The 25,919-nt window shown below is 34.3% G+C and overlaps 2 protein-coding genes and 1 pseudogene across 2 annotated transcripts in view; 2 read left to right on the forward strand and 1 right to left on the reverse strand.

Annotated features, from left to right (window-relative positions):
• The window catches only part of LOC139842129 (protein NRT1/ PTR FAMILY 2.7-like), a 32,215-nt gene extending 16,132 nt beyond the window's left edge, over positions 1-16,083 (forward strand). The window contains exons 7-9 of the mRNA XM_071832305.1: positions 13,791-13,910; positions 14,008-14,767; positions 15,204-16,083. Of these exons, the coding sequence (XP_071688406.1) occupies positions 13,791-13,910; positions 14,008-14,767; positions 15,204-16,035 (1,712 nt within the window). The 3' untranslated portion in view covers positions 16,036-16,083. The remainder of the gene's footprint in view (positions 1-13,790; positions 13,911-14,007; positions 14,768-15,203) is intronic.
• A 2,006-nt stretch (positions 16,084-18,089) lies between these two features.
• Positions 18,090-20,437, forward strand: LOC139842130 (protein NRT1/ PTR FAMILY 2.7-like; annotated as a pseudogene).
• A 980-nt stretch (positions 20,438-21,417) lies between these two features.
• On the reverse strand, positions 21,418-24,991 carry LOC139844354 (CAAX prenyl protease 2). The gene is made up of 8 exons (XM_071834574.1): positions 24,739-24,991; positions 24,248-24,307; positions 23,910-24,122; positions 23,294-23,405; positions 23,115-23,186; positions 22,116-22,178; positions 21,853-21,930; positions 21,418-21,761 (listed from the first exon to the last, which is right to left on the reverse strand). The coding sequence occupies exons 1-8, from the start codon at positions 24,955-24,957 to the stop codon at positions 21,625-21,627; spliced, it is 954 nt and encodes a 317-aa protein (XP_071690675.1). The 5' UTR covers positions 24,958-24,991; the 3' UTR covers positions 21,418-21,624.
• Between the last annotated feature and the right edge of the window lie 928 nt (positions 24,992-25,919).

Genomic DNA, 25,919 nt, shown 5'->3' on the forward strand with positions numbered 1-25,919 from the left:
AGTTTGTTATAAATGTGGAAAACCGGGCCACATTATTAGAAATTGCCCGAACCAGGAGAACACGAATGGACAAGGCCGCGGAAGAGTTTTCAATATTAATGCGGCAGAGGCACAGGAAGACCCGGAGCTTGTTACGGGTACGTTTCTTATTGACAATAAATCTACTTACGTTTTATTTGATTCGGGTGCGGATAGAAGCTATATGAGTAGAGATTTTTGTGCTAAATTAAGTTGTCCATTGACGCCTTTGGATAGTAAATTTTTACTCGAATTAGCAAATGGTAAATTAATTTCAGCAGATAATATATGTCGGAATCGAGAAATTAAACTGGTTAGCGAAACATTTAAGATTGATTTGATACCAGTAGAGTTAGGGAGTTTTGATGTGATAATCGGTATGGACTGATTGAAAGAAGTGAAAGCGGAGATCGTTTGTTACAAAAATGCAATTCGCATTATACGAGAAAAAGGAAAACCCTTAATGGTGTACGGAGAAAAGGGCAACACGAAGCTACATCTTATTAGTAATTTGAAGGCACAAAAACTAATAAGAAAAGGTTGCTATGTTGTTCTAGCACACGTCGAGAAAGTACAAACTAAAGAAAAGAGCATCAATGATGTTCCCATTGCAAAAGAATTTCCTGATGTATTTCCGAAAGAATTACCGGGATTACCCCCACATCGATCCGTTGAATTTCAAATAGATCTTGTACCAGGAGCTGCACCAATAGCTCGTGCTCGTTACAGACTCGCACCCAGCGAGATGAAAGAACTGCAAAGCCAATTACAAGAACTTTTAGAGCGTGGTTTCATTCGACCAAGCACATCACCGTGGGGAGCTCCTGTTTTGTTTGTCAAGAAGAAAGATGGTACATTCAGGTTGTGTATCGACTACCGAGAGTTGAACAAACTTACCATCAAGAACCACTACCCACTACCGAGAATCGACGACTTATTTGATCAACTACAAGGTTCGTCTGTTTATTCAAAGATTGCCTTACGTTCCGGGTATCATCAAATGCGGGTGAAAGAAGATGATATTCCAAAGACTGCTTTCAGAACACGTTACGGTCATTACGAGTTTATGGTCATGCCGTTTGGTTTAACTAATGCACCAGCTGTGTTCATGGACCTTATGAACCGAGTGTGTGGACCATACCTTGACAAGTTTGTCATTGTTTTCATTGATGACATACTTATTTACTCAAAGAATGACCAAGAACACGGTGAACATTTGAGAAAGGTGTTAGAAGTATTGAGGAAGGAAGAATTGTACGCTAAGTTTTCAAAGTGTGCATTTTGGTTGGAAGAAGTTCAATTCCTCGGTCACGTAGTGAACAAAGAAGGTATTAAGGTGGATCCGACAAAGATAGAAACTGTTGAAAAGTGGGAAACCCCGAAAACTCCAAAACACATACGCCAATTTTTAGGACTAGCTGGTTACTACAGAAGGTTCATCTAAGACTTTTCCAGAATAGCAAAACCCTTGACTGCATTAACGCATAAAGGGAAGAAATTTGAATGGAATGATGAACAAGAGAAAGCGTTTCAGTTATTGAAGAAAAAGCTAACTACGGCACCTATATTGTCATTGCCTGAAGGGAATGATGATTTTGTGATTTATTGTGACGCATCAAAGCAAGGTCTCGGTTGTGTATTAATGCAATGAACGAAGGTGATTGCTTATGCGTCTAGACAATTGAAGATTCACGAACAAAATTATACGACGCATGATTTGGAATTAGGAGCGGTTGTTTTTGCATTAAAGACTTGGAGGCACTACTTATATGGGGTCAAAAGTATTATATATACCGACCACAAAAGTCTTCAACACATATTTAATCAGAAACAACTGAATATGAGGCAGCGTAGGTGGATTGAATTATTGAATGATTACGACTTTGAGATTCGTTACCACCCGGGGAAGGCAAATGTGGTAGCCGATGCCTTGAGCAGGAAGGACAGAGAACCCATTCGAGTAAAATCTATGAATATAATGATTCATAATAACCTTACTACTCAAATAAAGGAGGCGCAACAAGGAGTTTTAAAAGAGGGAAATTTAAAGGATGAAATACCAAAAGGATCGGAGAAGCATCTTAATATTCGGGAAGACGGAACCTGGTATAGGGCTGAAAGGATTTGGGTACCAAAATTTGGAGATATGAGAGAAATGGTACTTAGAGAAGCTCATAAAACCAGATACTCAATACATCCTGGAACGGGGAAGATGTACAAGGATCTCAAGAAACATTTTTGGTGGCCGGGTATGAAAGCCGATGTTGCTAAATACGTAGGAGAATGTTTGACGTGTTCTAAGGTCAAAGCTGAGCATCAGAAACCATCAGGTCTACTTCAACAATCCGAAATCCCGAAATGGAAATGGGAAAACATTACCATGGATTTCATCACTAAATTGCCAAGGACTGCAAGTGGTTTTGATACTATTTGGGTAATAGTTGATCGTCTCACCAAATCAGCACACTTCCTGCCAATAAGAGAAGATGACAAGATGGAGAAGTTAGCACGACTGTATTTGAAGGAATTCATCTCCAGACATGGAATACCAATCTCTATTATCTCTGATAGGGATGGCACATTTATTTCAAGATTCTGGCAGACATTACAGCAAGCATTAGGAACTCGTCTAGACATGAGTACTGCCTATCATCCACAAACTGATGGGCAGAGCGAAAGGACGATACAAACGCTTGAAGACATGCTACGAGCATGTGTTATTGATTTCGGAAACAGTTGGGATCGACATCTACCGTTAGCAGAATTTTCCTATAACAACAGCTACCATTCAAGCATTGAGATGGCGCCGTTTGAAGCACTTTATGGTAGAAAGTGCAGGTCTCCGATTTGTTGGAGTGAAGTGGGGGATAGACAGATTACGGGTCCGGAGATTATACAAGAAACTACCGAGAAGATCATCCAAATTCAACAACGGTTGAAAACCGCCCAAAGTCGACAAAAGAGCTACGCTGACATTAAAAGAAAAGATATAGAATTTGAAATTGGAGAGATGGTCATGCTTAAAGTTGCACCTTGGAAAGGCGTTGTTCGATTTGGTAAACGAGGGAAATTAAATCCAAGGTATATTGGACCATTCAAGATTATTGATCGTGTCGGACTAGTAGCTTACCGACTTGAGTTACCTCAACAACTCGCGGCTGTACATAACACTTTCCACGTCTCGAATTTGAAGAAATGTTTTGCTAAAGAAGATCTCACTATTCTATTAGATGAAATCCAAATCAACAAAAAACTTCAATTCATCGAAGAACCCGTCGAAATAATGGATCGTGAGGTTAAAAGACTTAAGCAAAACAAGATACCAATTGTTAAGGTTCGATGGAATGCTCGTAAAGGACCCGAGTTCACCTGGGAGCGTGAAGATCAGATGAAGAAGAAATACCCGCATCTATTTCCAGAAGATTCGTCAACACCTTCAACAGCTTAAAATTTCGGGACGAAATTTATTTAACGGGTAGGTACTGTAGTGACCCGAACTTTTCAATGTTTATATATATTAATTGAGATTGATATTTACATGATTAAATGTTTCCAACATGTTAAGCAATCAAACTTGTTAAGACTTGATTAATTGAAATATGTTTCATATAGACAATTGACCACCCAAGTTGACCGGTGATTCACGAACGTTAAAACTTGTAAAAACTATATGATGACATATATATGGATATATATAGTTAACATGATACTATTATAAGTAAACATATCATTAAGTATATTAACAATGAACTACATATGTAAAAACAAGACTACTAACTTAATGATTTTTAAACGAGACATATATGTAACGATTATCGTTTTAAAGACATTTAATGTATATATATCATATTAAGAGATATTCATACATGATAATATCATGATAATATAATAATTTAAAATCTCATTTGATATTATAAACATTGGGTTAACAACATTTAACAAGATCGTTAACCTAAAGGTTTCAAAACAACACTTACATGTAACGACTAACGATGACTTAACGACTCAGTTAAAATGTATATACATGTAGTGTTTTAATATGTATTTATACACTTTCGAAAGACTTCAATACACTTATCAAAATACTTCTACTTAACAAAAATGCTTACAATTACATCCTCGTTCAATTTCATCAACAATTCTACTCGTATGCACTCGTATTCGTACTCGTACAATACACAACTTTTAGATGTATGTACTATTGGTATATACACTCCAATGATCAGCTCTTAGCAGCCCATGTGAGTCACCTAACACATGTGGGAACCATCATTTGGCAACTAGCATGAAATATCTCATAAAATTACAAAAATATGAGTAATCATTCATGACTTATTTACATGAAAATAAAATTACATATTCTTTATATCTAATCCATACACCAACGACCAAAAACACCTACAAACACTTTCATTCTTCAATTTTATTCATTTAATTGATCTCTCTCAAGTTCTATCTTCAAGTTCTAAGTGTTCTTCATAAATTCTACAAGTTCTAGTTACATAAAATCAAGAATACTTTCAAGGTTGCTAGCTCACTTCCAATCTTGTAAGGTGATCATCCAACCTCAAGAAATCTTTGTTTCTTACATTAGGTTATCATTCTAATACAACGTAATAATCATATTCAAACTTTGGTTCAATTTCTATAACTATAACAATCTTATTTCAAGTGATGATCTTACTTGAACTTGTTTTCGTGTCATGATTCTGCTTCAAGAACTTCGAGCCATCCAAGGATCCGTTGAAACTAGATCCATTTTTCTCTTTTCCAGTAGGTTTATCCAAGGAACTTAAGGTAGTAATGATGTTCATAACATCATTCAATTCATACATATAAAGCTGTCTTATTCGAAGGTTTAAACTTGTAATCACTAGAACATAGTTTAGTTAATTCTAAACTTGTTCGCAAACAAAAGTTAATCCTTCTAACTTGAATTTTAAAATCAACTAAACACATGTTCTATATCTATATGATATGCTAACTTAATGATTTAAAACCTGGAAACACGAAAAACACCGTAAAACCGGATTTACGCCGTCGTAGTAACACCGCGGGCTGTTTTGGGTTAGTTAATTAAAAACTATGATAAACTTTGATTTAAAAGTTGTTATTCTGATAAAATGATTTCTATTATGAACATGAAACTATATCCAAAAATTATGGTTAAACTCAAAGTGGAAGTATGTTTTCTAAAATGGTCATCTAGACGTCGTTCTTTCGACTGAAATGACTACCTTTACAAAAATGACTTGTAACTTATTTTTCTGACTATAAACCTATACTTTTTATGTTTAGATTCATAAAATAGAGTTCAATATAAAACCATAGCAATTTGATTCACTCAAAACGGATTTAAAATGAAGAAGTTATGGGTAAAACAAGATTGGATAATTTTTCTCATTTTAGCTACGTGAAAATTGGTAACAAATCTATTCCAACCATAACTTAATCAACTTGTATTGTATATTATGTAATCTTGAGATACCATAGACACGTATACAATGTTTCGACCTATCATGTCGACACATCTATATATATTTCGGAACAAAATATATATAGTTTGAGGTTGATTCCAAAATATATATAGTTTGAGGTTGATTCCAAAATATATATAGTTTGAGTTGTGATCAAAACTGAGATACGTATACACTGGGTCGTGGATTGATTCAAGATAATATTTATCGATTTATTTCTGTACATCTAACTGTGGACAACTAGTTGTAGGTTACTAACGAGGACAGCTGACTTAATAAACTTAAAACATCAAAATATATTAAATGTGTTGTAAATATATTTTGAACATACTTTGATATATATGTATATATTGTTATAGGTTCGTGAATCAACCAGTGGCCAAGTCTTACTTCCCAACGAAGTAAAAATCTGTGAAAGTGAGTTATAGTCCCACTTTTAAAATCTAATATTTTTGGGATGAGAATACATGCAGGTTTTATAAATGATTTACAAAATAGACACAAGTACGTGAAACTACATTCTATGGTTGAATTATCGAAATCGAATATGCCCCTTTTTATTAAGTCTGGTAATCTAAGAATTAGGGAACAGACACCCTAATTGACGCGAATCCTAAAGATAGATCTATTGGGCCTAACAAACCCCATCCAAAGTATCGGATGCTTTAGTACTTCGAAATTTATATCATATCCGAAGGGTGTCCCGGAATGATGGGGATATTCTTATATATGCATCTTTTTAATGTCGGTTACCAGGTGTTCACCATATGAATGACTTTTATCTCTATGTATGGGATGTGTATTGAAATATGAAATCTTGTGGTCTATTATTATGATTTGATATATATAGGTTAAACCTATAACTCACCAACATTTTTGTTGACGTTTTAAGCATGTTTATTCTCAGGTGATTATTAAGAGCTTCTGCTGTTGCATACTTAAATAAGGACGAGATTTGGAGTCCATGCTTGTATGATATTGTGTAAAAACTGCATTCAAGAAACTTATTTTGTTGTAACATATTTGTATTGTAAACCATTATGTAATGGTCGTGTGTAAACAGGATATTTTAGATTATCATTATTTGATAATCTACGTAAAGCTTTTTAAACCTTTATTGATGAAATAAAGGTTATGGTTTGTTTTAAAATGAATGCAGTCTTTGAAAAACGTCTCATATAGAGGTCAAAACCTCGCAACGAAATCAATTAATATGGAACGGTTTTAATCAATAAGAACGGGACATTTCATATATATATATATATATATATATATATATATATATATATATATATATATATATATATATATATACATTTGTAATAATAGTTTTCATTATATCACATATTATTTTACATATTTATTTCCAACAATTAACTCATATATTATTTCAATTAATATTTCAAATTATATATATATATATATATATATATATATATATATATATATATATATATATATATATATATATATATAATTATACATGTATCTATTTACAATTAGTTGTTCGTGAATCGTTGGAATCTGGTCGAGATTAAATGAATGTACGAATACAGTTTAAACTTTTTGAGATTCAACTTAACAAACTTTGCTTATCGTGTCGGAATAATATAAAGATTGAGTTTAAATTTGATCGAAAATTTCCGGGTCACTACAGTTATAGGTCATATCATGATGAATATCGAAGATACAAGTGAAAGAATGAGATTCGGATGAACAGTGCTCAGATTCGATAAGACCAAAACTTGTATTAATAAATATAGAAGTTCACTAATCCACACTTACTCTAGCAAAAGACCAAAACCAAATAAAGCTTAAGCCACACGGTTTGGTCTACGGTGAATCGCAGGTCAGACCGTGGAAGCCCTGCATCCTGATTTATGAAACTAGGTGTGCACGGTCGACCCCACGGTCAACCGTGGGTCGACCGCATATGGTTCTTTCCAAACGTTTGATCAAATAAGGTTTGACCACTTTGGGGCATCTATAATTTATGAAACTTGTTTAAACATACTTAGAACAGTTGCCCCTTCATACCCAAAAGAGTTTTGGTCACTAGAACGCTAATCTTGGTTAATCACTCCTAATGATACCTTAATAACGATTTAACCTTGATTAAGAACAACACATAAGTGTTACAGGAAAACATGTTTTCCTAAAATGTATCTAGGCATACTTAGGATGGTCATCAAGTCCTAACCAAAAGTTGCTTCTTCCTTGTACATGTGTTGGACATTAATGTATACTTATACATTAATCTTGCAAATGCCACATTACAAGTAAACCTACAAAGCCTTGGTACAATGCTATGTCGTCACTATATGTTTAATCCTATATTAATTAGTGATCTATTACTAGTCATTACATAAGTATTACTTGACTACTTGTTATTAATATATAAGTATTATTTGACTATGTGCTAAATGCCAACTTGCTAGAAGTTACTTAATATATATATTTATGAACTTTGTCTTGCTTTGTACTACAAGTTAGAAAACCATCAACTTATATTTGGACTACTTCATTATACTTATGCAACTTGGATAATAATTGAAGAGTCATAATCTTATGGTCTTAAAAGGATAAAGAATTATTAACACACATATGAAATTTGCTTAAGTCTAGAAACAAGTTAAAGAATGGACTTAATGTCTTACAACATGCTTAATTGATATGACTTGTTTCACTTGTTAAGACATTATGAACACACTTAATTAATCAATAAACAAGCTTAAAGATGAATATCAATTTGCCTTGTGATTGAGTGGGTTATTGTCATCAATGACATGTTGACCAATCAATAGGACTTTAGCATGTGTGTTAATTGCAAACAAAAGATTATGACAAAACTGAGATTGTCTCAAATGACTATCATGACTTGTGTATTAGACTTACCACTCTGAACTTGACAAGTCACTATCAAGGCAATACATCCAAGATAAATGAACACTTAATGCATATAGTACTTGTATAGGATGTTGGGTATCTTTTGCAGGTATTATATGAAGTAAAGAGTCCAAAGATTTGAGTTCAAAACTGATTCAAACGGCTATACAACGGATACATGTTTTGGACTGTACCGCGTGCGGTCGACCCATGGTTGGCCGTGTTCTGAGCCGCAGCAACGGCTAGTTTATTTTCACCCTCCATATAAATAGAAATACTTTGAGAGCTTTGAAGATTCAACCCTCTTGAATGCTTCAACTCTAATTCATCAGAGATCACAGAGACCTAAGTCATATTTATATGGTGATCAAGCAAGAAAATATTCTATGATCTTATACATATAGAATTGGTGTAAACTTACTATCAAAATTATTATCTTGCGAGTTTACTTAGTGTTATAATATCCTTAGAATTGTCTTAGGATTATTATCACTAAAGAGTGAGTCTTGTACTTTATAACTAGAAGCATATGCTAACTTAGTTATCTTCTTCCTTAAAGGGATCTAGGTAGTTAATTAATCCCATTGGGGTTAATACTTGTCCAAAGTGAAGATAAGTTGATATAAGTTAGAGGTAATCTTTCGACGGGATAGAAGAATTAGGTTTGTTGTCTACAAAGGAGTACAAGGCTTGTAAATCGAATCTCCACGGGGTTTGGAGAAAGAGGCTTAGTGAAGCAAAACTCCCGATTATTAAATTTGAGAGTAGATTAAGGTGGATTAGTTAACATCCATCCGAACCACTATAAATCCTTGTGTTTATGTTCTTTACTTTATATTCCGCATTACTTCAAACATAAACACTACACCTTTTGAGTTTGAGTTGATTAAGTTGATCAAGGATTGTTCAAATCTTGTTGATCATCGAAATTTTATTAAAAACATATTAAGTAACTATTCAACCCCCCCCCCCCCCTTTAGTTACTTACAACGTCTTTTTAGATGATATCAGGGAGAGAGTATGCCATGAATGTTAGTGGTATGTGATGAGGAGGAAATATGAAGGAAATTGAGGGAAAATGCTGATGTGGTGCTGATATGGCAGTCTGTCATGGAGAGGAAGGACGTCATGGATGAAGCTAATTGTATAAATTAACATTTGAATTCTGGTAAGTTATTTTTGTTGGACCATAAGGAAGGTAATGTTGATAGTTATCAATTTAATATTTGATTAATGGTTTAAATAATGCAACTATTACGTTCATAGGTGACCAAATTATAGTCATATAACTTCAATTAGTAATTTTTCCAAAATTGTAAACGCTTTATGTGACTTTGTGCAAAGTTACCTTACAAAGCTACTGACAAACTATATCAAATATTTGCACATTAAATAGGTCAAAATAACCTTTCACTAAGAATACAATTTATTGACATTTGAACAACTAAACAAAACCATAATGTTAGTTTACTTATCATTGAACATAATATGAAGCGATGTTGCTTAGTTCAAAAGTACCAATTTTAAACATATAAATTACTCATTTTGGTCATTGTAGGGTTCTACATAACTAATATAATTCACAATACTATGAAACTTGAATGACATAAATAACATTTTACTCACGTTTTCTACGTCATTCAAGTCTTATAATGCGGTGTTTTGTTCACATTATCTATGCTCAATTCAAGAGAACCAACCAATATTTAAAAATTCAAAAAATATCAGTCAATTAAACCACAATCTTTTAGAGGTTATTTGACACCATTATAAATCAACCCTTTCCATTTATGAGAATAGTTACCAAACCATTGAGAAAAAAATAACCAAATCATTGAAGTTTATAAAATGCATATAGCAAATAATTACAAACGAAAGCTTGTCACAAATATTTTGCCCGGAACATATGTATTCGAAATAATCAAAGATAAACGACAAACATATTGATGTACCTAACTTGGACAGAATAAATGAACTATCTTCATTCTCCACCACTATCTTCCAATTTTCATCACAATTACTATTTTCATTGTCATAAAATGTTACATTACAACTTTTTATTGAGACATGTACTTAGCATACATATGTAGCGTAGTTAATCCCGTAAAAAGAATCACCATTTGAATAATAATAATAATTATAAATAATAATAATAATAATAATAATAATAATAATAATAATAATAATAATAATAATAATAATAATAATAATAATAATAATAATAATAATAATAATAATAATAATAAAGTTTGCTTAAAATTAAATATTTATATTTTTATTGTTAATAATAATTATTTGTAATAACAAATGCCTCTTGAAATTTAAAAAAAAAAAATTAAAATACAATTATTATATGAAGGTTGTACAATATGTTTCAAAATTGCTACATCATGGGGTGTTTTGTAAAAAATTGTACAATTTGTTTTTAAGATTATACATATGGTCATGGGAGTGTTTATCATAAGGTTGTACAGAATGCTTCAAATATTTTATATATAGTCATGGGGTATTTTATCATAATGGTTGTACATTATGCTCTAAATATTGTACATATGATCATGGAGATATTTTACCTTAAATTTGTTTATACTGCTTCTCATATTGTACATTTGTTTAACATTTTTAATTTTTATTAAATATAAAATACTTACTTTAATGACTTCATCATGGATGTCTTAGAAATTTTTATTAAATACAATTAATTACTCCATTTTAATGACATCATCATAAGGGACTTAGAATTTTTTTTCTTTATTTTTGAATTTTTTTTAAGCTTTAATAATCCTTATTTATTATACATATACTATTTGACATTGGTCGTTTGCACAAGGTGAAAACGACATCTCAAACCATATTTACAAACTCCCTCCCTCAACTATCGTTCAAACTACAATTTTCTAGGGGTATAAACCGTCAAATCATATTTCTATTAAAAAATGTTAACCAAACTTCACCAAAACGTTTACCGGCCCGTATCTTCCTGCTCTCCGAGCGTTAAATTTTTTCAGCACCACCGTTCAACTCGGAATAATTTACGAACACAACGCAACTAACTATACGCGAAACGGACATCTTTTAAAAAAACATTAAACACACCGACATGTAAAACAGGGCTTAACAGATGGGCCGTTTTCGCTTATGTAAATACATAACGCTACATTAAGTATGAATATGCAATCCGAAAGACCTCGCCGCAACGCTCGGGCTGATCCGGATCTAGTTAGATACTATATATAGAATAGATAGATAGATAGATAGATTGGTGATAATTTTAAAAGTATATATTGAATTGCTCGGTATATGAGGCATGAATATGATCCAATCTTCGGCCAAGCCCACCAATGATAAATAATGATCAGCCAACTTGTTGTTCCTTTTAGCCCAATGATCCAACAATTATTAGAATCCACTGATTTACAAAAACGCTCACATGATGTTCAGCTTTTAGCATCATTTCAACTTTTACAGAAACAATACAAATGGAAGTCGTAGCTTTTTAAAGTACGAACGTGTGGGCTCTTTGAATCACCTAATTCCGAGTCCGCATGCCCAAGTTATGGCCAAAACTGTGGAGACACACGAAAGAAAATCTAAACCTTCTTCAACCCTCATCTTTTTAAATTTTAGCTCCGAAACCACATCTTTTCAACCAAATACCATCAACACTTAATTGACCATATATCTCTCTTTTAATCTCATAAGAACTCAGAAATCTTCAAGAAACAAACAAAACCATATAAACGAGAACCGATAAAGCATCCAAAAGTACGTAAAAATTGGGCGTTATCATAGGTACAAACCATATCTTCTAATATCTTCTGCCTAACTAACATCCCAACAATTATGGAATGGATACACATCATGATTTTTGACAACTATACATTATATCTTAAACAAAATATATATGAGATGTGTACACGGCTTATGATATATACACTGATAATAGTTTTCAACACTGGCATCTAACTATCTTATACGTACAGATTTCTTGTGCTTATTTTCTTGCGTTTATGTTACAAACTTGTTAGAACATTTTCATGTAATCAAAGGTAATCAAGGTGAAATTATGGACAAAAGTTGGGTTCGTGATCAAATAAAAAGTAACAATTTCAAAGATGGAATTATGAATTTTACTGATTTAATTTGCTCGTATTAAATTTTAGAGGATCAATTGTATGTCCTTGTCATAAATGTTGTAATTCTAAATCGTTTTGCGTTGACACCGTTCATGCTCACATACTACGTTCTGAATTTTCAATGGGTACACAATATAATATGGACGCTTCATGGGAAACGTGTGGTACCTTTTATCACTATCACATTCTAATGTTATTCGAAAAAGTCTTTTGGTCAAGATGGCATAAGATGTTTGGTTCACAATGCATTAGGTGTAAGTTCCTAGGTGTAACTTCTTGCCTTTTAATGATGCACAAGAAATGGAGTCAACCGTGAACCTGACAAAGATTATGATCAAGAAGTTATAGGTGATACATATCACAAGCTGTTAGAAGAATGTGACAAAGAACTATATCATGGTCGCAAGTATTCCAATTTGTGCTCTACATTACACTGGTATGATATCAAATGATGAGCTTTTGGAAGGATCGACTTGATTTGATCAAAGAACTATCTAACCGCAAAGGTAAAATCAACAAGTTCTTAAGAACTAATTTCAAGTATATGGTGACTACATTATTCACCTTTGTATTTAAGTTCAACTAACCTGACTAACTAACTTTTCTAACATATAATATAAATGAACTTTGTCAGTTTGTGGGAAGGGAGTGAGAGCGGATCAAAAGTAGTATCTTTTACACTAATAAGTGTTTAAATCCACTAAATTTTGACACTGTTTTTCCACAAGAAGCATCAAAAAATTATTATTAGTAACCCTTCAAAGCATGATTAAAAAAATAACATTTAGTAACCCTTCAAAGCTGGAGAAATTATTAAATGAAAAATAATTAAAAATGCATCAACAATTATCCACTTAGTTGTAGTGCGATTATTGTATTAGGTGTGATCTGTATTGCTCTTGAAGACATTGTACACAAATATAGATGTTCATAAAATGATTCATAATTTGTTAATGTAAGACTTTCCCTTTATATTTATTATTATTTTAAATCAGATATTAATATTAATATTAACATAAACAACCACTGATCAAGTACTATTACAAAAATGTACAGTAAGAGCTACTATTTTTAAACTGTTTTAAAGTTCCAGTTAGTGTATTCTGAACTCAGCCCATTATAATTAATATTCTCACTAATTCACTATATGCTCCAACTAATCAAGCACTTATTGACCCATATAAATATGGAACATATGCCCAAGAATATTATGCCATCCTCACCTTGTTATATTTAAAACATTTGTTACACATAACAATTCACATTTCATAAGTATCAGTAGAAGGAATAGAAGCTGAAAACCTAATTATATTCTTTGTAGCCATGAATGCTGAACAACAGACACTTAATGCCCCCTCCAAAGGTGGATGGATCACCTTTCCTTTCCTCATAGGTAACTTTTATTTCGCGAATTCTAGCAATGTTTAATTACTTATTACTTATTAGTTATGGGTCGTCCAATATAACTGGAAACTGTTTTATTGTTTTAGCAACAATGGCGGGGTTGACACTAGCAGTCGGAGGATGGTTTAATAATATGATCGTTTATCTAGTTAACGAGTTTAACGTTAAAAGCATTGATGCAGCTCAGATTGCAAATATTGTCGTCGGTTACGGTTCCTTTATCTCCATTGGTGCAGCCATATTGGCCGACTCATTTATTGGACCGTTCACTGTCATTTTTATGTCGTCTATGCTGTCTTCTGTAGGCCTAATACTACTAACACTAACTGCGACAGTTGATTCGTTAAAGCCTCTACCATGCGAAAATGGATCAAATCTTTGTGTGGGACCAACACATGGTCAACTCGCGATCTTGTATACTAGCCTGGCTCTTTCATTATTGGGTCTTTCGGGTACAAGGTTTACGCTAGCCGCAATGGGAGCAGACCAATTTGACAACCCAAAGCACCAAGAGGTATTCATTAACTGGCACATCTTTACCATGTTTGTAGGGATGCTTGTTAGTGGAGTTGGGATCGTTTATGTTGAAGACAATGTGAGTTGGGGTGTTGGTTATGGTCTATGTGTAGCGTCTAACATCATCGGGTTAGGTATCTTTGTGTTGGGTAAGCGGTATTACCGGCTATTGAAGACCCGGTCTAGCCCATTTACCCGGCTGGCTTGTGTTGCAGTGGCAGCTTTCCGGAAAAGGAAAGTTTTTCTGTCATCAAAAAGTGAAGATTATATGCAAGATCAAGGAGCTCAAGAAACAGAGATAATTAGAACGACTCCCACAAATAGCCTCAAGTAAGTAGGAGAACCAAAATGAACACATTGGGTGTGTTTGATTACATCTTAATTGAATGGTTCAGCTGAACGTTGAATCATTTCAGCATTTAGCGTGATTGTATATGATCACTGAATGACATATGGTGCTGAATGGTTCAACATTCAGTGCTTCAAAATTATATACTCTCTTAATCGTTAGACACCTAATATTTCGTAGTATCCTCTTTAAATTATATCAAGAATACTTATTTAACAACTATATTATTTTTTTCATACAAAAAGTTAATAATGTAATTATACATCATTCACATTGTTCATTAATGATTATCAAATATGATATTCTCATAACTAACTTCGTTAAGAACTTTTAAATCATTTTCAAATTATGAACAATTTGGTACTTGATCATTTAATTTTATCAAATGCACTAATACTTGGATTGCCAATAAAACAGGTTCTTGAATCATGCAGCTCTAGTGACCGATGGAGATACTACCTCGGACGGCTTCATCAAAAAACCGTGGAACCTATGCACAATACAACAAGTAGAAGATCTCAAGACTCTTATCAAAATCTCACCACTTTGGTCAACCGGTATACTATTGAACACGCCCATAACCATCATGATGGGACTAGTCGTCCTCCAAGCACTAACCATGAATCGTCATCTCAATCATCATATCGAAATCCCAGCCGGGAGCATGACAACCATAATTTTGCTCTCCTCTTCCATTTCTCTAGCCCTACTCGAGCATTTGCTACTTCCCGCTTTTCGAAAACTTACCAGCATCTCACTCACGCCTCTGCAAATAACAGGAGTAGGTCATGCTCTAACCATTTCAACCATGGCTATTGCAGCATTGGTTGAGTCGAAAAGACTTGCTATGGCGCGATCACACAACCTTGATGGCAATTCAATTGTGCCAATGTCTGTGTTTTGGTTGGTTCCGCAACTAGCACTTGTGGGTGCGGCGGAAGCGTTTCATTTCCCTGCTCAAGTGTCATTGTACTACCAAGAGTTTCCAAAGTCACTTAAAAGCATGGCGGTTGCAATGGTGGGAACGTTTGTTGGGATTGCGTTTCTTTTAGGCACTGCAGTGGTTGATTTCCTTCGTAGAATAACTGGATGGTTACCTAATGGTATCAACGAAGGGAGAATAGATAATGTGTATTGGGTTCTTAGTGTTTTCGGGTTGATCAACTTTGGATACTTTCTCTTATGTTCGTTGTTGTATAAGTGCCAAAACGTCGCAAAGGAAGATCTTGATCGTTCTAGTCCCTCTTAGGCGCGTTATGAATAGTTACGAAATCACTGCTTTCATACCTAAAGAGGCAGGGGAATTGTACATCTGTGGTTCTTTTGATCGACTTACATATGTTTGTAAACATTTGCATCCCTTTGTATTCACATGAATTGTATGTATGAAAATGATATGTTTGTGCTATTCGTTGTTTAAAATGTTCTTATTTAAGCTTTGCAGTTAGGTTGTTCATAAAGAATTATATAAGGTTGCAGCGATCAAAATCTATAACTGTAATAAACATAAACATAACATAAATAATAAGTGACCCAAAGATCAGTGTAACTATCCAAAAATGACCCAACGGTTAAGTCCTGATTTCCACAAATGAGATTTCGGGTTCAAAAATCACTACTGGCACATCTTGAGTTGGCTAGGGAAAAGGGTCGGTCAAGGGATAACATATCTGAATAACATATCTTAGTAAAAATACTTCCCCTTTCGGGTAAGCTGAAATAAATCAAAGATCAGAGTGTAACCAACCTGAAAATTTGATAAACACGAACACCAAATTTTTTTTTTTTTTTTTCCTTAGTAGTTAAAAGTTTTTGAAAGACCATCAATGTTAAAAATTAACAAATTTTTGTACTAGCAAGTCTAATAAACACGAGTAATCAATTAGGGTACTAAAGAATTTTTTTTCCATAGCGGTATGGATGTGATCTTAAATATCTATCTATAAAAATAATTGAATTCAGGTCAGAAATCGAAGTCGAATATTGTATGATATATGACGTGTATAAGTATTGCTCTTGAATACATTTACTCGTATGTATATATATATATATATATATATATATATATATATATATATATATATATATATATATATATATATATATATATATATATATATATATATATATATATATATATTGGTAGGATCGAGAGGGAAGTAACCAATCGGGGGGAAGTAAAAACTTTTTTTTTTCGTTTTTTGAAAAAACTTTGTTCACGAACATTATAGATGGGATGAAAATATGAACATTTAGTAGAGACACTTTGTGATAAATGTTTTTATTTTGGCAGGAAAACGCTCGAAGAAGCAATATATAACAATTATCGTGTTTTTCGAGCGTATGTAGAGGTTTTAGCTATTGGTGTTTAGATATTAGGGTTTAGATATTAGGGTTTATAGGGTTTAGATATTAGGGTTTAGAAATTTAGTGTTTAGGGTTTAGATTTAGGATTTAGATTGACTTTTTAACACGAACGGTTTAGAGTTTAGGGTTTGGTGTTTTGGGTTTATTCCATAAACCCAAAACACCAAACCCTAAACCCTAAACTCTAAATCGGGCTAAATTTTACTTCACAAAACATGGAAAAAAAACGTTCATATTCTTCACGAACAATATTATCTTGAATGTTATTTTTGTCGATCGTTTTCCCGCCTAAATAATAACATTCATCACGAAGCGTCTCTTCTAAATGTTTATATTTTCGTGTGATCTTGATGCCGGAAAAAAAAAATTCCAAAAAAAACGAGAAAAAAAAAAAATTTGCTTCCCCCGCTTCCCCCCGATTGGTTACTTCCCCATTGATCCTACACACACACACACACACACATATATATATATATATATATATATATATATATATATATATATATATATATATATATATATATATATATATATATATATATATATATATAGATGCTCATAGAATGAATTCTTGATTTATTTAAGTATCACTTGCCCTTTATATTTATTTATTTCAAATTCGACATTAACAACCACTGATCACTGATCAAGTATATTATTCCTAAAGAAAAAGGTACTTTTGTTAAACTGTTTTAAATTTGCACTTCTGTATTCTTAACTCTTGCCCATTTTCTTCACAAGCCATCATCACTATATGCTCCCACTAATTAAGCACTTATTGACCCAGATTAACTTTGAATCATATGCCCAAAACTTTTTATATACGTCATCCTTATCGTTATATTTACCACATTTGTAACACATAACAAATTAACAATTCACATTACTCGAGCATCAGTATAAGGACTAGAAGCTGAACAACTATATATTGTAGCCATGAATGGTCCCCCCTCCAATGGTGGATGGATCACCTTCCCTTTCCTCATATGTAAGTTTTAAATATTCTATTTCGCGAATTCTACCGTTTAATACAACTGAAAACCATTAATTTCTGTTTTAATGTAGCAACAATGGCGGGGTTGACAATAGCTGCAGGAGGATGGATGAATAATATAATCGTTTATCTAGTAAACGAGTATAACGTTAAAAGCATTGATGCAGCTCAAATTGCAAATATTGTAACGGGTTGCAGTTCCTTTTTTCCTGTTCTTGGAGCAATATTGGCCGACTCCTATCTTGGGCCGTTCACAGTCATTTTGGTTTCCTCTATTCTATGTTCTGCAGGCCTAATACTACTAACCCTAACGGCCACAGTTGATTCATTAAAGCCTGCACCATGTGTAAAGGGATCAAATCTTTGTGTGGGCCCAACACATGGTCAACTCGCGACCTTGTACACTAGCCTGGCTCTTTCAATCTTGGGTCTTTCGGGTACACGGTACACGCTAGCCGCAATGGGAGCAGATCAATTTGACAACCCAAACCACCAACAGGTTTTCATTAATTGGCACTTCTTTACCATGTTTGTAGGGACGCTTGTTAGTGGTGTGGGGATCATTTATGTGGAAGACAAAGTGAGTTGGGGTCTTGGTTATGGTCTATGTGTAGCGGCTCACATAATCGGGTTAGGGATCTTTGTGTTGGGTAAGAAATATTACCGGATTTTGAAGCCACAAGGAGTCGGGCCTAGCCCACTTACCCGGCTGGCTTGTGTTGCAGTGGCAGCTTTCCGAAAAAGGAAAGTTCCTCTGTCATCAAAAAGTGAAGACTATATGCAAAATCCAAGAGCTCAAGAAACAAAGATAATTAGAACGACTCCCACAAATAGCCTCAGGTAAGTACCAGAACATTACTATTTTTGAGATTTTTTTTAGCATACAATTAGTCGAAAATGCTTTAATAAATGAATCAATACTAGGATATCCTATAAAGCAGAGCCTTCCCGTTTTCCCCTAGTCCTTTTGTATTCTCTGTTTTTTTTTTTTTGGACATCGGTTTGGATCACCCAGGGGACTAAACCACTCGCGTTCATCTCCCGTAATAGCATAACCCGCCCCCAACTACTGCGCTGGAGGAAACCCGGACAATCCGAGGGCATGGCCGGTAAAACCCCCTCCCTGCTGCCCCCGTACTAAGCGAAAGGCGACCTAGGTGGATACTTGGGTGGATACTTCAGGTCAGAGATAACAATGAGTACAATGTTGCAGCCCAGCGAAGTCGAACTCCTGACCTCTCGCTAAGAGAGGCAGACCACTACTAGTTGAGCTACAACTCAATGTTCTTTTGTATTCTCACGTCCTCGTTTTTATATGAGTATTCGTTTTTTAGCCAAAAAAATATAAATAAAGCACTAAAATGAATAGGTGGCTAAGTAAAATAAATAGGTGGCTAAATTAACAGTATGGCACAGGTTCTTGAACCATGCAGCTCTAGTGACCGATGTAGATATTACCTCGAACGGCTTAATCAAGAAACCGTGGGACCTATGCACAATACAACAAGTAGAAGATCTCAAAACACTGATCAAAATCTTCCCACTTTGGTCAACTGGTATACTCTTAAGCACCCCTATAACCATCTTGATAAGCTTTGTAGTCCTACAAGCTCTAGCCATGGACCGTCATCTCGGTTCACACATCTAAATTCCCGCAGGGAGCATCACAACAATAATTTTGATCGCCTCTTCCATTTCACTAGCCTCAATCGACCGTTTCATTCTTCCCATGTTTCAAAAACTTACCGGCATTTCACTCACACCTCTACGACGAACAGGGGTTGGTCACGTTCTTACCATTTTAAGCTTGGCGATTGCAGCATTGACCGAGTCAAAAAGACTTTCTATAGCTCGATCACACAACCTTGTTGGAAATTTAGTTGTGCCGATGTCAGCATTTTGGATGGTCCCACAACTAGTAGTTGTGGGTATTGCAGAAGCATTTCATTATCCGGCTCAAGTGTCATTTTACTACCAAGAGTTTCCAAAGTCGCTTAAAAGCCTGGCAGCTGCAATGGTGGGCACGTTTATTGGGATTGCGTACTTTTTAGGCACTGCAGTGGCTGATTTCCTTCGTAGAACAACGAGGTGGTTGCCTAACGGTATCAATGAAGGGAGGATAGATAACGTGTTTTGGGTTCTTAGTGTAATTGGGTTGATCAACTTCGGATACTTTCTTCTATGTTCACGGTTGTATAAGTGCCAAAATTACGCAGAGGAAGACCTCAATGGTTCTAGTCCCTCTTAGGCATTATGAATGGTCACGATATCACTACATTCATATACAAAGTAGGGAATTGTGCATCTATGGTTCTTTTGACTTAGCAAAGGGCCATTGGCGCAACGGTATCGAGGTGGCCCTTCAAACCAAAAAGTTGAGGTTCGAGTCCTGCTTAGGAGAATTTGTATATAATTCGTGGTTAATTCGTGTAGTGGTGTGTGTGAAAGTTTGCCTTAAAAAAAAAATGGTTCTTTCGACTTAAATACATTTGTAAACATTCACATCCGTTTGTAATCACATGAACTGTATGAATGAAAATGGGAAGTTTGTGCTATTCGTATTTTGAAGTGTTCTAGTTTAAGCTTGCTCTATATATACGTAAACCCACCCACCAACATGCAGTGAGGATATTCATGAAGATCCGTTTTCATATACGCATACCCACCCACATGGCAGGGCCTTGACCCGCAATGGGTGCAGATCAATTTGAGAACCCGGAGCGTCAACAGGTTTTCATTATGCAGCTATGCTTGTTAGTGGCATGGGGATATTTTTACATTTAGAACAATGTGATTTGGGGACTTGGGTATGTTCTAAGTGTTGCGGTTAATTTGAATGGGTTAGTGATCATGGTGTTAAAACGATTTTACCTCCTATTGAAGCCATGAGCAGCCAGCCCTAGCCCGGTTATCAGGTCAGCATGTGTCGCAGTTGCAGCTTTCAGATAAACTAAGCTTTTTGTTATCGTCAAAGAGTGAAGGTTATATGCAAGAGCCACTAGCTGAGGAAGAAACATAATTAGAACAATACCAACAAATAGTCTCAAGCAAGTATACGATAACGCAATTGTTGCCTGATGGCATCAACGAAGGGAGAATAGATCATTTGTTCAAGGTACTGACTGTTACTAACTTAACAACTTCGAATATTATCTCCTATGTTCATAGTCGTACGAGTACCAATATGTCGAAAAGCGGATATCACTAGTGCTAGTCCTTCCTAGGTATTATATAAACAGGAAGACAAACACTGTGTATACAATCCTAGATTAGTTGAAATGGTTGCTTGTATGTGTGTTTTACAAGATTACAAAAACTTGCTATACATAAAATACCGATACATGTAGTGACAATACATAATCAACATGATACCGGAACCAAGAATGATATTACCAAACTAAGAGTTTCAGACCATATCGGTATCCTAATCCTAAATCAGATTAAAAATGAAACTTACAAATTTCTAGCCACCTGAGATCAATTAGTCCAACCACAATATCTATGCCAGCATTTGCAGTCATCGGTTGTATTGTTGTACAGATCAGGTGAAGTGAGTGGAAATAAAAGATATACAAAACTCACCACCCCTGCCACAAACGCCACACTCACCATCCCTGAAATTGTAAACGAAACGGGAGTTTAAAATATACAATTTCCAACGATGAACAGTTGGCAATATTATAACGTGATCATTGTGTTATGTACCTGTCTTGTGCGAGAAGAATACGGGAAGTCCCATGTAATTGCAAAACACGTGTGACACAAGTGGTGCAGCTATATGTCCTGCATTTGACAAAACAGATGATATAGATTGCTAACAGGTACTGTGCATATTCATTGGTAAACCAAAGAAAAAGAATATGTAAGATATTTAAGCAACGAATAAAAAATGAGGTTATTCATGAAGATCTGAATTTATATAATACAGATAAAACAATTTATAAAAGAGCTTTGTAATTATCACCAACCGGTTCGGACAAAGAGAAATGATGCATATGACCCAAAGATCACAGTGTAGCCAAGCTGAAAACCTGAGAAATGGTATAGAAAATTTTTGTAAATATATATAAATATATGAAAAAGACATAAGTGGAAATTTTGACCAGAACATGGGTCAATTTGGGTTATATATTATCTCTGATGGGTCAAGCAAGTAAATTGAAGAAGTAGCTAAAATAGAAACTGGCTGAACAGACCAACAGATGGAAAGTCAGCACATAAGTATAGAATGCTCAAAACCTCCTTAATTATTTTATTCAAGATTTATATTACTAATGGAACTATAAAAAATTTACTCATAATAAAACAGAAAGGATAAACACCATAAGTTAACAGCACGTCCACCCGATCGATTATTTGCATGTAGTGTACTACAAAATTGTATACCTGGCAATTGAGACCCATAATATCAAATTCGGGTCAAATGGGTCAAGTTTCAAGTCAATTGGGTCATGAAAAAAATTAAGCCTGGCAATGTAAACCAAAACTTAAAAAAAGGTCCACTGAGTTTTTCTCCAACCTATTGGGTGTTATACAAAATATAAAAGAGCAGTTCAAATGGGTATCAAAACCTAAAGTCTAACAAATAGAGACAGGTCTAATGAGTCTTGTGAATGGGTCAAATGGGTCGAGCATAACAAATTTTATCCATCAATTATTTATGAAAGCATTAATAATTATATCAATTATTATGTATATTAATATTAATATTTTCTTATATATATAATGAAAATATTAATAACTAGTAAAAAATCAAATGTAAAAGTATATGACCCATTTGACCCATTACCTGTTTCGGCCTGTTACACAAACCGACCCAACCTGACTCGTTTGGACCCGTTTAAAATTTTTACCCGTTTGACCCATGACCCATTTCAACCCAAAACCGTTTTGAACCATTACCCAAACTAACCCAACCGTTTGCCATGTATACAAAATTGTAAGGAAGTTTTCAAAGCATCACATACCTACAACCATGGCAGCTCTCAAAAAACCGGAATCTTGTTGCATGTAAAACTCTAATAAATGATTCAGGTGAGCTGGAAAAAATATGGTTGTAAAAAGAGTTTTAGAAAGAAAAAAAAATGAAATATATCAAAAAGAGAAAAAAAAAACAATTTTACGTAAAGAAACTAATGTCACTCACCTAAACTGAAGAAAACGGGAGAGAGAAGTATTACTGTATACGGTTTAAATCCTCCACATAAAAGCAAAGGTATCATACATGCCCTGAAAACCAACTCTTCTGTAAGTGGAGCCTGTCAAGTAAACCGTTTATAAACTTTAATTACATTGATTTGATATTTTGAATACCTTCAGAAAATAAAAATAACTTCAAATAATTCCACGCACATCTCGAATCCTAAATGTAATTTTATTCAACCTTTTCATTTAACATAGGTTTAGGATAAGATTTGGAGACATCTCAACGTTTCAACTTCAGCGAACATACAATCTTACATCTTTAAATTAGTAATAAGAATAAATATAAGTTATTAATCTATCATCTGAAAGGTGAAATCCTTATTCAATAATTGTTGGTTCAAGAACTGAGGCAATTGCATGGATAAAAGAATCTAACTGAGTGAATAGTGATTGTTATGAAAAACATAATCATAAAAAATATACAGAGTAATAAAGAGGGTATGACATTGAAAGTGTTTCGTGCCAATAATTTATAATTTAATGTATAATTTAGTGGCTTAAAAGACTCGTTCTGGCAAGTGAATAGAACGTTCAAGTAACTGATTTAATGTACTGACCACGATATAAATTCTCCAAGCTGAAATATTATCAACCAGGGATAGCATCCAATTAACGAACTTTTGAAGAATACGTTTTAAGCCATCAAATGATAAATTGATCTGGTCATCACTATCCTCAGCCCACGTGCTCCAAAGTGAGACAATTTTAAGGACAAATGATCCGGCATACATTGATGATGTCAGAAAAAGAGGTAGAACCACACCTTCCCACTGTTTTCGTAACAAAATTTCCCATTTTTAGCACGAAACTTAGCAATTCATTTCCATTACATAACTGCATGAATAAAACGTTATCTATATTTGATGCACCATTTAAGAATGTAATGGTTACTTACTGTGTGGTGTAGACGAATACCATATGCGCTAAGCAAGTAAGAAACCTCCCAACTCTTTATCTATAAGAATAATAAGACAATCGGTAACACGCCAACTAGTAAAACAAGATTCCCCTACAGAATTGAAAGCATAATCGCATTCAAATTTTTGAAAGTCTATTGTTTCAAATTTAATTAAACAAGTATATAGATAACATAATCGCATTCAAATTTTTGCAAGTTTATTGTTTCAAATTAAATTAAACATGTATCGATAACATAATCGCATTCAAATAAGCTCTTATTTGCATAGAAGCTGAGAAGCTAGTGTTACTTATTAGTAAGCTAATAAGCCATTAAAAATGAAATTAGCAGGTTTTCAAATATAATTAAACATGTAAACTCTTATAATTAGGTCATAAGCAGTTGTAAATAAGCTAAAATCTAAACTACATAAAATTCAACATGAGGTATTATGAATAACACAATTTCATTAATGTATGTAAACTTACGGGGAGAATAAAAGCGCAAACAATAAGTGAAACGACGGTGGATATAGCAGCGCAAATGAACCGTCGGATCATGAAGCTTTTGTAAGATGATGGCGGTGGAAGACGGAGGACGACTGTCGGAGAGTATAGTATGGCCACATAGAAGAATGTCATGGCGGTACACGCAGCGATTGCTACCGGTACCGGAACGCCGTCGGTATCGCCGCCGTGGGATTCCATTATTGATGGAATCGGAGGTTTTTCCAGATCGGAGGGTTTTGCAAAGGGGGTGGTTTTGTTGTAATCGTTTTTTTCACTTCAAACGACTAAGCTGTTTTTACTGCACTTTTTGCAAAAAAAAAAAAAAAAAAAAAAGGTTGTAATGAACATATTGAGTGTTAAATTTATACATTGGATGACATTGTGGGTTAATATGTAGTCAACGGGGGTCGAACTCTTGACCTCCCGTAAAGGAGACAGGTCACCAACCGCTGGACCACATCACAACTTCACGTTATAATTTGGCCATGGATATTTGGTCTCGTGTATATAAGTGGTGGGGTCTCGGCACTTTTACAAACTACAACGTGAATGAAACTTTTATCGACAATCCTAATCGAGCTACTTCGGCAATTGGATCAAAGATTTGGCAAGCGGTGGAATGGTCATGTGGATATTTAATTTTGAAGAATCGAAACTGTAAGGTTACCGAGAATAAGGTTTGGAATGGTCTTACGGCTCTTAACAAGATTCAAGTGACAAGTATCGAGTGGATTTCCAAGAGAATAAAGGAAAAGAACTATCAAGTGGCATGAATGGCTATCGAATCCGCAATCACACTTGGCTTAATCACGGTTATGTTTCAGGATGCTTACTCTTCATCCTTTCGAGTATAGCTGTTGGTTTTAGTCGTTGCCAAATTCTTAGTTCATGTTTGTTTTATTTTGTTTTACTATTCTCGTGACTTTTGCATTCATGCTTGGGTATGCGTCATTGTGTTTTACCAAATTCTTGTTGTTTTATACTGTAATATTTGTCTTACCTTTTAAAAAGGAATGTGATCCTTACACATCAGTTTTTGATCCATCTACACTTTTGTCTCATAAATTCACAGTTATACCCATAAATTAATCTAAGATGTTGAACTTATATTATTATTATTCTAAGTACAATTAAGAATAGAATAGTAAATTAGGTGTAGA

The sequence above is a fragment of the Rutidosis leptorrhynchoides genome, chromosome 4 (genome assembly GCF_046630445.1).
Source record: "Rutidosis leptorrhynchoides isolate AG116_Rl617_1_P2 chromosome 4, CSIRO_AGI_Rlap_v1, whole genome shotgun sequence".
NCBI lineage: Eukaryota > Viridiplantae > Streptophyta > Magnoliopsida > Asterales > Asteraceae > Rutidosis > Rutidosis leptorrhynchoides.